Raw genomic sequence first — 15,679 nt, forward strand, 5'->3', positions numbered from 1 at the left:
CCAAAGGCAAGGGAACCAAAAGCAAACATGAACTATTGGGACCTCATCAAGATTAAAAAAAAAAAAAAAGCTTCTGCACATCAAAGGAAACAATGAACAAAACTAATAGGCAAACTAATGGGCAACGGAACGGGTAAAGATAGTTGCAAATGACATATCAGATAAAGGACTAGTATCCAAAATCTATAAGGAACTCGCCAAACTCCACACCTGAAAAATAAATAATCCAGTGAAGAAATGGGCAGAAGACATGAATAGACACTTCTACAAAGAGGACATCCAGACAGCCAACAGGCACATGGAACAATGTTCAGCGTCCCTCATCATCAGGAAAATACAAATCAAAACCACACTGAGATACCACCTCACACCGGTCAGAGTAGCTAAAATGAACAAATCAGGAGACTCTAGATGCTGGCGAGGATGTGGAGAAACGGGCACCCTCCTACACTGTTGGTGGGAATGTAAACAGGTGCAGCCCCTCTGGAAAACAGTATGGAGGTTCCTCAAAAAATTAACAATAGAACTACCCTATGACCCAGTAATAGCACTGCTAGGAATTTACCCAAGGGATATAGGAGTGCTGATGCATAAGAGCATATGTTCCCCAATGTTCATAGCAGCACTTTCGACAATAGCCAAAACATGGGAAGAGCCTAAATGTCCATCAACTGGTGAATGGATCAAGATGTGGTATATTTATACAATGGAATACTACATGGCAATGAGAAAGAATGAAATCCTGCCATATGTAGCAACATGGATGAAACTTGAGGGTGTTATGCTACGGGAAATAAATCAGGCAGAGAAGAACAGATACCATATGTGTTCACTCATATGTGCAACAGGAGAAACTTAACAGAGGACCGTGGAAGTGGGGAAGGAGAAAAATAGTTGGGGAGAAGGAGGGACGCAAACCATGAGAGACTTTTGTATACTGAGAACAAATGGAGGGCTGATGGCTGTGGGGGAGAGGGGAAGGGGAGTGATGGGCATGGAGGAGGGCACTTGTTGGAATGAACACTAGGTATTATATGGAAACCAACTTGACAATAAACTATGAAAGAAGAAAAAGAAAAGACATGGTTAACCTTGTCACGTCTATATTATCACCATTTCTTCTCCCAGATTAGTTTGACAAAAAGACCAAACTTCTTATCATTTTATTCCTAAATGTTACAGTATTATTTCTAAAAGTCAATGAATCTCATGAAACATGACCACAGTGGTATTTCTGGTTCCAGACAAGATAGAGTGCATGCATTTCTCTCTGTTCCTCCTGCCAAACAAGATGACACCATTTGTAAAACAAACATAACAAGATGTTAAAAGGTGAACAGAAGAAGGTAGACTGGCTAAGGACCTCAGGATCTGAGGAATGACAAGGTGGTGATGTCCCTGGGGTTCCTCTGTTGGCTCATACATCCCTCTTCAGGTGACAGAGAAACCAGCACCCCGAAAATGCCAATGTGCACAGACAACAAAAACCCAACGAAAAAGCTGTTCTTTCTATACAAAGGACTAGGAAAGGGCTGACTAGCAAGACGGGAAGCTTTTAGGCAATGACCACTCTACTGGAGCCAGGCACCACAGAAGAATCTATGGCCCCACCCCTATCTGCAAGGGCTGAGCTCGGAGCCCATACTTCCACTCCTGCCCCAATATAACAAAGCAGGCACTACGTCACCTTCTACACTGCCATGGTAGTGTCAAAGAAGACCAAGTAGGGATCTGGGACTTTCATCCCCTCTAGGTGCTAATGATGTCCCCTTGGTCTGTGTGACTCCCAAGCTCATGACACTTCCATCTGATTGTGGTGTTTAGTGAGTAAATGAAAAAGACAGCTGAAAAGCCCCCCAGCACCAAATGTTTATTTTTATACATCCAACTGTTAACAAAAGTAGCCCCAACATATTTTTAGCTATTTAGAACCTGCCTGCTTGAAACCTACTCCACATCTGCTAATGAGAGGTAAGCCCAGGGCATGAATACCCCAAACCACTGCTGCCATTTGATGCCCTCTAACATATAGAATCTCCATACTGCTACTAAAGGACATCACCTAGACATGTAACTTTCTCTTCCCCCTGTGTTCTGGGAGTTTCCTTACCTTCCACACCTCTTGGATGGTAGAGCTGGTGCCTTAAATAAACCTCTGGGCAATCTCATGCTGTGAAGGACTTCCCTTCTCACACAACCCTAAGAGCCACCACATAAATCTTGTTATATGCTGACAAAAAAAAAAAAAAAAGACATGGGATCCTATTATTTTGATCCCTTTGTTTCTTTCGTTTTTTCCTTTAGCGTAAGGCACTATATTCAACAAACACCCGTTGAGTACTTATTATGTGCCAGGCATAATGCTAAATGTAGCATAGTGAAAAGATAGAGAAGGTAAAATGAGATAAGGGGTAAGCTTGAATGAAATCTGACGATCCAGCCAGGTAGTTGATATGGGCAAACAAAAGGGAGTTATACCTCAAAAGTTCATACTTGCCCACCAATGCAGATGATCCATGATTGGCTGCCAACTCTTTGGCTCCTAACAGGAGTTTTCTTCATCTAATCCTGTATACTAACTTCACCATAACATCTGACTGAACCTACAGTCTCCCTAAAACTAGTATTCCAGATAATGTCAAACCATTTGACTAGAGTATGTATGATGTGCTGCATGGGTGTTAATATACTTGGAATTCTGCCCAATATCCTTTGTGGATTTACTTTTTTTTCCTTGAATAGTTTATTGTCAAGTTGGTTTCCATATAACACCCATGCCCATCTCCCCCCTTACCTCCCACACCCATCAGTCCTCAGTTTGTTCTCAGCATTCAAGAGTCTCTCATGGTTTGCCTCTCTCCCTTTCCCCCACCATTTCCCCCCTTCTTCTCCCCATGGTCCTCCGTTAAGTTCCTCCTAATCCTCCTATACGTGCAAACATATGGTATCTGTCCTTCTCTGCCTGACTTATTTCCTTTGTGGATTTAAAAGTAAATGTTGAGGGGCACCTGGGTCGCTCAGTCTGCTAAACATCTGACTCTTGATTTTGGCTCAGGTCATGATCTTATGGTTCTTGAGCACGGAGCCTGCTTGAGATTCTCTCTCTCCCTTACTCTCTGCCCCTACCCTGCTCCCCCCCCTGTCTGTCTCTCTCAAAATAAATAAATAAACTTAAAAAAAGTAAAAGTTGGGAGGTGGGTTTTCCTATCTCTGTTGATTAGCATTCCTTCTGTGAATTGTCTGTTTATAACCTTTATTTGTTCTCTACTGTATTATTCATATATTTCTCATTGGTATTAGATGCCACTATTTTGTTACAGTTGTTGCAGATATTTTGTCCAAATAATTTGTTAATTATTTATATGCCTTTCTCTATGCAGAAGTTTAATTATTATATCATAAAATCTGTCAGTCTTTTCCTTTTCGGCTTTTGTGTTTCTTGTCATGCATCCACTCCCAGAATTTTAAAAATATTTTAAATGTCTTTAATAATTTTTTTAAAAATTATGCATTTAATCTACTTGGAATGTATATATGTCTTCTTACTCAGCATATCTAATATCCAATCCACTGTCTTTGTCAGAAAGCCACTGCTTCCTGACCGTGTTCATAGTATCATCCTTCTTTTAGTCACCCAGAGTTGAAATTGTGTCATCGTCTTCAGCTCCTCCTCACACCCTGCCTCTCCCTGCAACGTCACCACTACCATTAGGAATTATGAGCCAAATATACATCCTCTATGATCTGACTTTGAACCTTGGTCTACCATTGCTCCCCGATCACAATGTGAATTCTTACATGAAAACAGCCTGCTACTTACCATATCCAAAACACAGCCTATACATGACTACTTCCATACCTTGGCTCATGTTTTGCCCTCTGCCTACACTACACTCCTTTACCACACCCCATCTCTCCTCATTGGAATTCTACCTATCCATCAAGGCCTAGTTCACCTGTCATCTCTATAAAGCTTTCTCTGATCTATGGGAATAAAAAGGATCATCTCTGATTTTGAGCTCTCAAATCCTGTCTTAAATACTGCTCATTTATCTATTTTGATTTTGACCATTTCAAACTTAAAGTTGTAAGAATAGCACAAATAATTTCCTGGATATCCTTCACCCAGATTCCACAGGTCTATCTTGAGATTTAATCCCTCTCTCTCATTATCTGTCATCATCATACATACATATATACATATATTTTTATGAATCATGTGAAAATAAGTGGCAGGCATGATCTACATGATCCCCCTCTATCCTAAGTATTTGAGTGTGCATTGTGTATTTCCTAAAGACTAGGAATTCTCTTATGTAAGCACAGTACAATTGCCAAAATCAGAAAATTAATGTTAATAGTATTATTGAATCCACAGACTGGACTTGTCAGTTGTCCCAATAATGTCTTTATAGCAAAAGAAAATCTAAATTCTACATTTTGGGGCACCTGGTGGCTCAGTCAGCTGAGTGCCTGACTAGATTTTGACTCAGGTCATAATCCCAGGGTCGAGGGACAGAGCCCTGCATTGGGCTCTGTGCTGAGCATGAAGCCTGCTTAAGATATTTTCTCTCTCTCTCTCTCCCCCTCCCAGTGCATCTTCCTCTCTCTCTCCCTCTCTCCCTCCCTCCCCACTCTCCCCATATATATATTATTAAATTTTTTAAATAAGTAAATAAGTGTGCACGTCATTCAATTCTCATGTGTCCCTAGTCCCCTTTAATCTGGAACAGTTCCTGAATCTTTAATTTTTATGTTATTGACATTTGTGAAACATACTGATCAATTATTTTTACAAAATGTCCCTAAATTTTGGTTCGTTTGATGTTTTCTCATAATTAAATTGAGGTTTTGCATTTTTGGCAGGAATACCACTAAAGTGATGCCCAGTTCTTCTCGTCCCATTGCTGGTGTTATCACTTGGTTAACATAGTATCTTCCACATTCTGCCACTGTAAAGTTTTTATGTTGCACTTTATAATTAAAACTTATCTTGTAGAGTTTTATTATAAATATCCTGTTACTCTTCAGACTTTGATTCACTGTTTTCTTAACCCATTGTTGACTCTTCCTATGGTACTTTCAATTTCGTAGTCTTATTATTTATTATTTTTTATTTTTTAAAAATACTTTCTTGTCAAATTGGTTTCCATATAGCACCCTGTGCTCATCCCAACAAGAGCCCTCCCCCATGACCATTATCCCCTTCCCCTCCCCCTACCCCCATCCATAGTTTTAAAAATATATTTAATGAGAGTGCCTGAGTGGCTCAGTCAGTTAAGAATCTGACTCTTGGTTTCAGCTCAAGTTATGGTCTTACAATTTGTGAGATCAAGCCCCTAGTCAGGCTCCACACTGATAGCACAAAGCCTGCTTGGAATTCTCTCTCTCCTGCTCTTTCTGCCCCTCCCCCGCTCTCTCTCAAAATACATAAATAAATAATATATGTAATATGTTTTTTATTTTAATATATTTAGTATATTAAATATATTATATTAGTATATATTTACTATAATTTAATATATTGAGTAGATAATCCATTATCATGGTTTGAACTTTTTAAAGTACAAAAGGAAGGGCTCCTGGGTGGCTCAGTCAGTTAAATTTCTGACTTCAACTCAGGTCATGATCTCACAGTTCGTGGGTTCGAGCTCCACATTGGGCTGTGTGCTGACAGCTCAGAGCCTGGAACCTGCTTCAGATTATGTGTGTGTCTCTCTCTGAGCCTCCCCTGCTCATTCTCTGTCTCCCTCTCTCTCAAAAATAAAATAAATCATAAATTTTTTTAATGTACAGAAGGATACAGTGAAAGTGAAAAGATAAAAGGTCTTTCACCCACTTCTGGTCTCCAGATACCTGGTTCCCCAACTCACAGGCAATCAGTGTTATTGGTTTATTTGTGTATCCATCTGGGGACAGTTTATACATATGTAGGTAAATGTTGGTAAATAAGGACATATATATATGTACACCTGTTTACCCAAATGGAAGCGTAGTATATACACTGTTCTGTACCTTGCTTTTTTTTTCACTAAAACTATGTATCTTGAAAATCATTACATATATATTCCATTTATCTATGAGTGCTTTACAAATAACCCCAAAATTCAGTGGCTTAAACTAATAAAAGTAAAACGTTTAAATTATCCATCACAGTTCTGGGGCTTGTGTAGGCTCAGCTAGGCAGTTCGCATTTGGGATCTCATTCAGTTGTGGTCTGACAGTATCTGGGGCTGAAGTCACCATGAGGTTTGTCCACTTGAATATCTAGGAGTTGATACTGGTTGTTGGCTGGAACCTTGCCTGGAGCTGTCAGCTGGAACACCTACAGATGACCTCCCCATGTGTCTCTCCACTTCCTCACAGCCTGATGTCTAGTTACCAAGAATATGTGCCCCAGAAAGGACCAAGTGGAAGCTACGTGAATGTTTATGACCTAGCCTCAAAAATCATACAGCACTTGTATGCTTGTATCAAATTAGACACAAGCAGGCCTGGATTGAAGGGGAGAGAACATAGACCCAATCTCTTCATGGTAGGATTGTACAAGTCACACTGTAAGAAGAGCATGTTAGATGGAACATTATTGGAGTCATTTTGAAACATACAGTCTGCCACGATCTAGATCTGTATCATATTTTCCTAATAGTTACATAGCATTCCCTTCTTTGAATATACCACAATTTGTTTAACTAGTCCCCTATTGATGGACATTTGGGTTGTTTCCCATCATTCACTGTCACAAACACTACAGCAAATAACCTACCTCATAGTATGTATCATTTCTCATGTGTGGAGTTTATCCTACAGATATACCAGAAGTAGAATTGTTAGGTCAAAGAATATAGATATTTTGAATATTAATATGTATTTCCAAATAGCTCTCCAGAGAGAGTGTCTCAACTTTTACTCCCACTGGTAATATATCAAAACTACCTATTTTCCCAAAGCCTCATCAATGCAGTGTTATCAAATTTGGGGATTTTTGACAACATGATAGATTTAAAAAGTGTTATCTTGGCATAATGTTAATTTTTCTATTATGAGTGAGATCAGAAACTTTTTCCCATATTTAAAATCCATCAGTATTTGACCATATTTTCTTTTGTGTCTTTTTTTTTTTTTTTTTACTATCTGTTAGAGTTCTTTATATATATATTATGGGAATTAGCCTATGAACTGCAAATATTTTTATGTTTGTAATTTGTACCATGACTTTGCTTATGGTGCTTTTTGCAATAAGAATTTTGTTGTTTCTATGTATATAAATGCATCAGTATTTCTTTTATGGCTTCTTATGTATAGGTTATAGTTTTTAAGAAGTCCTCTTGCCCTCAAAGTCATAAACCGGTTCTCCCATATTTTTTCTAGTACCTTTACATTGAAATATTTGATACATTTGGAATTCTGATATACAATGTAAGGCATGAATCTAGCTTCTTTTTCAGATGGTTACTTCATTGTCTTAATATTGTTTAATAAATAATCTATCTTTATTGTATATCAAATTCCCAGTTTCATAGCAATTTATATATTTTATGGTACTTCACAGTTGACTCATGTTATAGTAATCTTTACAACAAAAAATAAAATAAAAATAAGCACATATCTTTTTTATCTCTTCATTAGCTCCCTAAGTGTAGCATACTTTCTGAACTATCAATAGTTAAATTAAACCTTTGACTTTATTTTTAGCTATGTTGAAGACTGTGAAGAGAGTAAAAGAATGCATTTTGTAAAAACACAGCTAGAAACTAAGACTTTTTCTTGTCTAGGTATTTGTGTTTCAGGGCTGATCACTATTCATAGGTTTACAAGGATTCTTGGTAAATAATATTTAGTATTTCCTAATGAGACAGACCTAACAAAAATAGGCACATCCGTTTTAACAGTGAAACAAATGATTATTGCCAGTAGCTTTATTTAGAATTAATGTAGGTCTCTCTTTAACATTTCAGAGGACCTGACTGGGACACTGGATTATATGATGAAGGGAGTGCAACAGTCCGAGAGCTGCTTACTGAACTGTATGGCAAAGTTGGAGAAATTCGTCACTGGGGCCTGATCCGGTACATCTCTGGAATCTTAAGGAAGAAAGTGGAAGCACTCGATGAGGTACTATAAATTCTTCTTGAACTTATACCAAATCTAAATGAAGGTGCTTTTTTAAAGCATTTCAAAAAAAGTAAATTTATTTTTTAATTTATTTTTTAAAATCAAGTTCGTTAACATAATGTAATATTGGTTTCAGAAGGAGAACCCAGTGATTCATTACGTACATATGACACCCAGTGCTCATCCCAACAAGTACATTCCTCAATACCCATCACCCATTTATCCCATCTCCCACCCACCTCCCCTCCAGCAACCCTCAATTTGTTCTCTATATTTAAGTGTCTCTTATGGTTTGCCTCCCTCTTATTATCTTATTTTGTGTTCCCTTCCCATGTGTTCATCTGTTTTGTCTCTTAAATTCCACATATGAGTGAAGTCATATATTTGTCTTTCTCTAAGTAACTTACTTTGACTTACTTCACTTAGCATAATACATTCTACTTCCATCTATATTGTTGTAATTGTTAAGATTTCATTCTTTTTTATTGCTGAGTAGTATTCCATTGTGTATATATCCACATCTTCTTAATCCATTCATCGGTAGATGGACATTTGGACTCTTTCCATAATTTAGCTATTGTTGACAGCACAGCTATAAATATCAGGTGTATGTGCCCCTTCAAATCAGCATTTTTGTATCCTTTGGGTAAATAGCTAGTAGTGCAATTGCTGTGTCATAAGGTAGTCCTATTTATAATTTTTTGAGGAACCTCCATACTGTTTTCCAGGGTGTCTGCACCAGTTTGCATTCCCTCCAGCAGTGCAAACGCATTCCCATTGCCTTGCATCCTCGCCAACATCTGTTGTTTCCTGAGTTATTAATTTTATCCACTCTGACAGATGTGAGGTGGTATCTCATTGTGGTTTTGCTTTGTACTTCCCTGAAGATGAATGATGTTGAGCATCTTTTCATATGTCTGTTATCCATCTGGATGTCTTCTTTTGGGAAGTGTCTATTTATGTCTTCTGCCCATTTCTTCACTGGATTATTTAATTATTGGGTATTTAGTTTCATAAGGTTTTTTTAAAAATAGATTTTGGATACTAACCCTTTATCCAATATGTCATTTTCAAATATCTTCTCCCATTCTGTTGGCTACCTTTTGGTTTGGGTGATTGTTTCCTTCACTGTACAGATGTGTTTTATCTTGATGAGGTCCCAATAGTTGACGTTTGCTTTTGTTTCCCTTACCTCCAGAGATGTATCTAAAAAGAAGTTGCTGCGGCCGAGGTCAAAGAGGTTGCTACCTGTTTTCGCCTATAGGATTTTGATGGTTTCCTGTTTCATATTTAGGTCTTTCATCTATTTTGAATTTATTTTTGTGTATGGTGTAAGAAAATGGTCCAGGTTCATTCTTCTGCATGTCACTGTCCCATTCTCCCAGCATCATTTGCTGAAGATAGTGTCTTTTTTCCACTGGACACTCTTTCTTGCTTTGTTGAAGATTAGTTGGTCACACATTTGTGAGTCCATTTCTAGGTTCTCTGTTCTGTTCCATTGGTCTATGTGTCTGTTTTTGTGCCAGTACCACACTGTCTTGATGATTACAGCTTTGTACTATAGCATGAAGTCCGGAATTGTGATGCCTCCAGCTTTGGTTTTCTTTTACAACATTACTTTGACTATTTAGGATCTCTTCTGGTTCCACACAAATTTTAGGATTGATTACTCTAGCTCTGTGATGAATGCTGGTGTTATTTTGATAGGGATTGCAGTGAATGTGTAGATGGCTTTGGGTAGTATTGACATTTTAACAATATATGTTCTTCCAATCCATAAGTATGGAATGTTTTTCCTTTTTTGTGTGTGTGTGTCTTCTTCAATTCCTCTCAGAAGCTTTCTGTAGTTTTCAGTGCACAGATCTTTTACCTCTTTAGTTAGGTTTATTCCTAGGTATCTTATGGTTTTGGTTGCAATTATAAGTGACTCTGATTCCTTGATTTCTCTTTCTGCTGCTTCATTATTGGTGTATAGAAATGCAACCAATTTCTGTACGTTGGTTTTATATCCTGTGACTCTGTTAAATGGAGGTGCTTTTTTAAACACTGGTTTCCACGGGCACCCTCCTGCACTGTTGGTAGGAATGTAAACTGGTGCAGCCCCTCTGGAAAATACTGTGGAGGTTTCTCAAAAAGTTAACAATAGAAATTCCCTATGACCCAGCAATAGGACTGCTAGGAATTTACCCAAGGGATACAGGAGTGCTGATGCATAGGAGCACATGGACCCCAATGTTCATAGCAGCACTCTCAACAATAGCCAAAACATGGAAAGAGCTTAAGTGTCCATCAACTAATGAATGGATCAAGAAGATGTGGTTTATTTATACGATGGAATACTACATGGCAATGAAAAGGAATGCAATCTGGCCATGTGTAGCACATGGATAGAACTTGACAGTGTTATGCTGAGCAAAGTAAGTCAGGCAGAGAAGGACAGATACCATATGTTTGCATGTATAGGTGGATTAGGAAGAACTTAATGGAGGACCATGAGGGAGAAGAAGGGGAAAAATAGTAGGGGAGGGGGAGGGAGGCAAACCATGAGAGACTCATGAATGCTGAGAACGAACTGAGAGCTGATGAGGGTGGGGGAGAGAGGAAGGGGGGTGATGGGCATGAGGAGGGCACGTGTTGGGATGAGCACTGGGTGTGTTATGGAAATCAACTTGACAATAAACTATTTAAGAAAATAAATAAATAAATAAATAAATAAATAAATTTATAAATAAAATGCATATACACTTAGGGGAAAAAAACTGGTTTCCATAATGGATTTCTAAAGAAACCACAGCACCTTAATCATTTGAGATGTTATCTTTCTCACATAAAGTTCCTGATAACTAGCTTTTTGTTTGTGAATGTCAAATATATAATATTGAAGCATATAAACTGTAAGACGTTATAAACTATAAGAATTCTACATCTTAAGAATGAATTTACAGTGAACTAAAAATTCCTACCTCTTAGGAGATAAAAAATACTTCATTGTTTCTTCCTAAAATGTTTTTTTTCCTGATCTTCATGGTATTTCCTGAGAAAGAGGATTTGGTGCATCAATAAAATAAGAAGAGAAAAAGGTTTGTAGGCTAAGAAGAGTAATTGTCATGGAAATCTGGGGTGTTATGGGCAGGATAATGCTGTTATGCCATCTCTTCTTAGGCCTGCACGGACCTTCTCTCCCACCAGAAACATTTGACAGTGGGACTCCCTCCAGAACCTCGAGAGAAGACCATCTCTGCGTGAGTATGGTTTTTGGTTGGGTTTGATCAAGCTTCTCTGAGCATTTAAGGAGCTATGTGGACTGACCACAATTCTCTTGCCCTAATCTGTCAGGAGATGATAATGTCCTACATGTGTGGACTTCTGTTAGAGACACTGACATGAGAATGTTGATAGTGACAGAGCATGAGTAAATGGAAGAGAAGATTCACAAGAAGTATTACTCAAATGTAGTTTCCTAGGGTTTTGTTGGTGGTGGTGGCGGTGATGGTGGTTTTTGTTTTTGTGCTTGTTTTTTACTTATTGGGATTCCCAAACCTCACATTGAAAAACAGTCCAAAATAGGACAGACAAATAGAATGAGCACCCACAAAATATCTGCTATACTCGACTTTCTTCCAGGCCTCTCTCTTTGGCTTGTAGATGGCTACTTTCTTCCTATATCTCTTCACATATCTTCCCTCTATGTGTATCTTTGTGTCCAAAATTCCCAAATTTTTTATATAAGGACACTAGGAATATTGGATGATGGCCCACCCAATGGCCTCACTCTAACTTAGTTACTTCTGTAAAGACCTCATCTCCAAATAAGGTCACATTCTGAGGTACTAAGGGTTAGAATTTCAACCTATGATCTTTGACAGGACACAATTCAACCTGCAATACCTTACTCTCTTCAGAGATTTTTTTTTTTAATCACAAATCTGATCAGTTTTGGACTACTGTGGCAATCCAGAAGAGGATGGCATGACCCATGTCCCATTCCTCCAAAGTGCTTAGTATCAACAGGAGAGTCATAAGTGTGAGAAGAGGTATACATACCTCTGTGTGTGTGTGTGTGTGTGTGTGTGTGTATAAACTGATAAAACTAGAAAATAAGTATAACTAAGGTGTGATCATAAAGTAATAAAATGGTTTCCAAAAGGCGCAGCTTAAATTTAGTTCGTTACTTCCTAGCCATAATAGTTACTGGTCATGTGTTAAGAATTAAACCTGAAATACTGATCTGGAAGGACCTCATCGAGCAAATTTTACATAAAATTTTGAAGGAGAGGGCATTCCAGGTTTAGAAGGGAGAAAGGAGAGCTTTTCTAATTGATATAGGGAGAAATGGTTTAGGGAGGCAATGAACTTTGAAGACTCAAAGAAAAAGATGCAACCAGTAACGAGACATTAAAGCAGTGACTTGGACTTGGGAGGAGGTTTTTTATTTTCTCCATGTATTTAGTCTTAAATAGTCACAGAATTTTGTCTTTCTTCACTGTCTTCTCCCTCAGACCTCTGCCCTATGAAGTGCTTACTCAACTGATAGATGAAGCCAGTGAAGGGGACATGAGCATTTCCATCCTTACACAGGTGAGCAGAATTATGAAGTCTAGTATGGTGATTGACATTTTTGTTTTCAATTGATCCGGCAATTTCCAAAGACTACAAAATAGGCCTGGTGAGACCTGGGCCATAATTTTTGTCTCTATTCATTCTGCGCACAGGAAATAATGGTATATCTAGCCATGTATATGCGAACTCAGCCTGGGCTCTTTGCCGAAATGTTTCGACTTCGAATTGGTCTAATCATACAAGTTATGGCAACAGAACTGGCGCACTCACTTCGATGCTCAGGTACTCATTTTAGTAACTATTTTCTTTTCTTTTCTTTTTTTTGAACTTATACATATACTGGAATTTATTATTATTATTTTTACAAATAGTTTATTATCAAGTTGGTTTCCATATAACACCCAGTGCTCATCCCCACAAGTGCCCCACTCCATGCACATTTCCCCCCACCCACCCCCACATCCATCAATCCTCAGTTTGTTCTCAGCATTCAAGAGTCTCTCATGGTTTGCCTCTCTCCCATTCCTCCACTATTTCCCCCCCTCTTTTCTCCCATGGTCCTCCGTTAAGTTCCTCCTAATCTTCCTATACGTGCAAACATATGATATTTGTCCTTCTCTGCCTGACTTACTTCGCTAAGCATAACACCCTCAAGGTCCATCCACGTTGCTACACAAGGACAGATTTCATTCTTTCTCATTGCCAGGTAGTATTCCATTGTATAGATAAATCACATCTTCTTGATCCATTTGTCAGTTGATGGACACTTAGGCTCTTTCCATGTTTTGGCTATTGTTGAGAGTGCTGCTATGAACATTGGGGTACATGTGCTGCTATGCATCAGCACTCCTTTATCCCTTGGGTCAATTCCTAGCAGTGCTATTGCTGGGTCATAGGGGAGCTCTATTGTTAATTTCCTGAGGAACCTCCACACTGTTTTCCAGAGGGGCTGCACCAGTTTACATTCCCACCAACAGTGTAGGAGGGTGCCCGTTTCTCCACATCCTCGCCAGCATCTAGAGTTCTCTGATTTGCTCATTTTAGCCACTCTGACTGGCATGAGGTGGTATCTCAGTGTGGTTTTGATTTGTATTTCCCTGATGAGGAGGGATGCTGAGCATCATTTCATGTGTCTGTTGGCCATCTGGATGTCCTCTTTGGAGAAGTGTCTGTTCATATCTTCTGCCCATTTCTTTACTGGGTTGTTTGTTTTTCGGGTGTGGAGTTTGGTGAGTTCCTTATAGATTTTGGATATTAACCCTTTATCTGATATGTCATTTGCAACTATCTTTTCCCAATCCGTTGGTTGCCTATTAGTTTTGTGGATTGTTTCCTTTGCCGTGCATAAGCTTTTGATCTTAATGAGGTCCCAATAGTTTACTTTTGCTCTTGATTCCCTTGTTTTTAGGGATGTGTCAAGTAAGAAGTTGCTGCGGTAGAGGTCAAGGAGGCTGTTTCCTGCTTTCTTCTCTAGGGTTTTGATGGTTTCCTGTCTCACGTTCAGGTCCTTTATCCATTTTGAGTTTATGTTTGTGTATGGTGTGAGAAATTGATCTAGTTTCATTCTTCTGCATGTTCCTGTCCAGTTCTCCCAGCACCATCTGTTAAAGAGGCTGTCTTTTTCCATTGGGTTTTCTGTCCTGCTTTATCAAAGATTAGTTGCCTGTATACCTTTGGGTCCAGGTCTGAGTTCTTAATTCTGTTCCATTGGTCTATGTGTCTATTTTTGTGCCAATACCATACTGTCTTGATGATGACAGCTTTGTAGTAGAGGCTAAAGACTGGGATGGTGATATCTCCCGTTTTGGTTTTATTCTTCAATATTACTTTGGCTATTCGGCGTCTTTTATGGTTCCATACTAATTTTAGGATAGTTTGCTCTAGTTTTGAGAAGTATACTGGTGCAATTTTGTTTGGAATTGCATTGAATGTGTAGATTGCTTTGGGTAGTAATGACATTTTAACTATATTTATTCTTCCTATCCATGAGCATGGAATGTTTTTCCATTTTTTGTGTCTTCTTCAATTTCCTTCATAAGTTTTCTATAGGTTTCATCATACAGATCTCTTGTATCCTTGGTTAGGTTTATTCCTAGGTATTTTATGTTTTTTTGTGCAGTTGTGAATGGGATCAGTTTCTTGATTTCTCTTTCTGTTGCTTCATTATTGGTGTATAAGAATGCAACCAATTTCTGTACATTGATTTTGTACCCTGCAGCTTTGCTGAATTCATGGATCAGTTCTAGTAGGCTTCTGGTGGAGTCTGTCGGGTTTTCTATGTGGAGTATCATGTCGTCTGCGAAAAATGAAAGTTTGACTTCTTCTTTACCAATTCTGATGCCTTTTACTTCGTTTTGTTGTCTGATGGCAGATGCTAGGACTTCCAGCACTATGTTAAACAACAATGGTGAGAGTGGACATCCCTGTCGTGTTCCTGATCTCAGGGGGAAAGCTCTCAGTTTTTCCCCATTGAGGATGATGTTAGCTGAAGGCTTCTCATAGATGGCTTTGATGATGTTTCAGTAGGTTCCTTCTATCCCAATCTTCTCTAGAGTCTTTATTAAGAAGGGATGCTGTATTTTGTCACATGCTTTTTCTGCATCTATCGACAGGATCATATGGTTTTTATCTTTTCTTTTGTTGATGTGATGTATCACACTGATTGATTTGGGAATGTTGAACCAGCCCTGTAACCCAGGAATCTGTATTCATAAAGGATATTGGCCTGTAGTTCTTCTTTTTGCTGGATCTCTGTCTGGCTTGGGAATCAGAGTGATGCTGGCTTCATAAAATGAGTCCGGGAGTTTTCCTTCGATTTCTATTTTTTGGAATAACTTGAGAAGAATTGGGATTAATTCTGTTTTAAATGTCTGGTAGAATTCCCCAGGGAAGCAATCGGGTCTAGGGCTCTTATTTGTTGGGAGATTTCTGATAACTGATTCGATTTCTTCACTTGGTATGGGTCTGTCCAGGTTTTCTATTTCTTCCCATGCGAATTTTGGTA

General features: G+C 38.6%; 1 protein-coding gene across 1 annotated transcript in view; it reads left to right on the forward strand.

Annotated features, from left to right (window-relative positions):
• PHKA1 (phosphorylase kinase regulatory subunit alpha 1) overlaps nt 1-15,679 on the forward strand; it is a gene marked incomplete at its 5' end in the record, with an annotated part of 130,784 nt that overhangs the window by 88,357 nt on the left and 26,748 nt on the right. The window contains 4 exons of the mRNA XM_039219858.1: nt 7,959-8,115; nt 11,278-11,357; nt 12,615-12,693; nt 12,828-12,957. Of these exons, the coding sequence (XP_039075789.1) occupies nt 7,959-8,115; nt 11,278-11,357; nt 12,615-12,693; nt 12,828-12,957 (446 nt within the window). The remainder of the gene's footprint in view (nt 1-7,958; nt 8,116-11,277; nt 11,358-12,614; nt 12,694-12,827; nt 12,958-15,679) is intronic.

The sequence above is a fragment of the Hyaena hyaena genome, unplaced genomic scaffold (assembly GCF_003009895.1).
Source record: "Hyaena hyaena isolate Hyena2069 unplaced genomic scaffold, ASM300989v1 scaffold_844, whole genome shotgun sequence".
Classification (NCBI taxonomy): domain Eukaryota; kingdom Metazoa; phylum Chordata; class Mammalia; order Carnivora; family Hyaenidae; genus Hyaena; species Hyaena hyaena.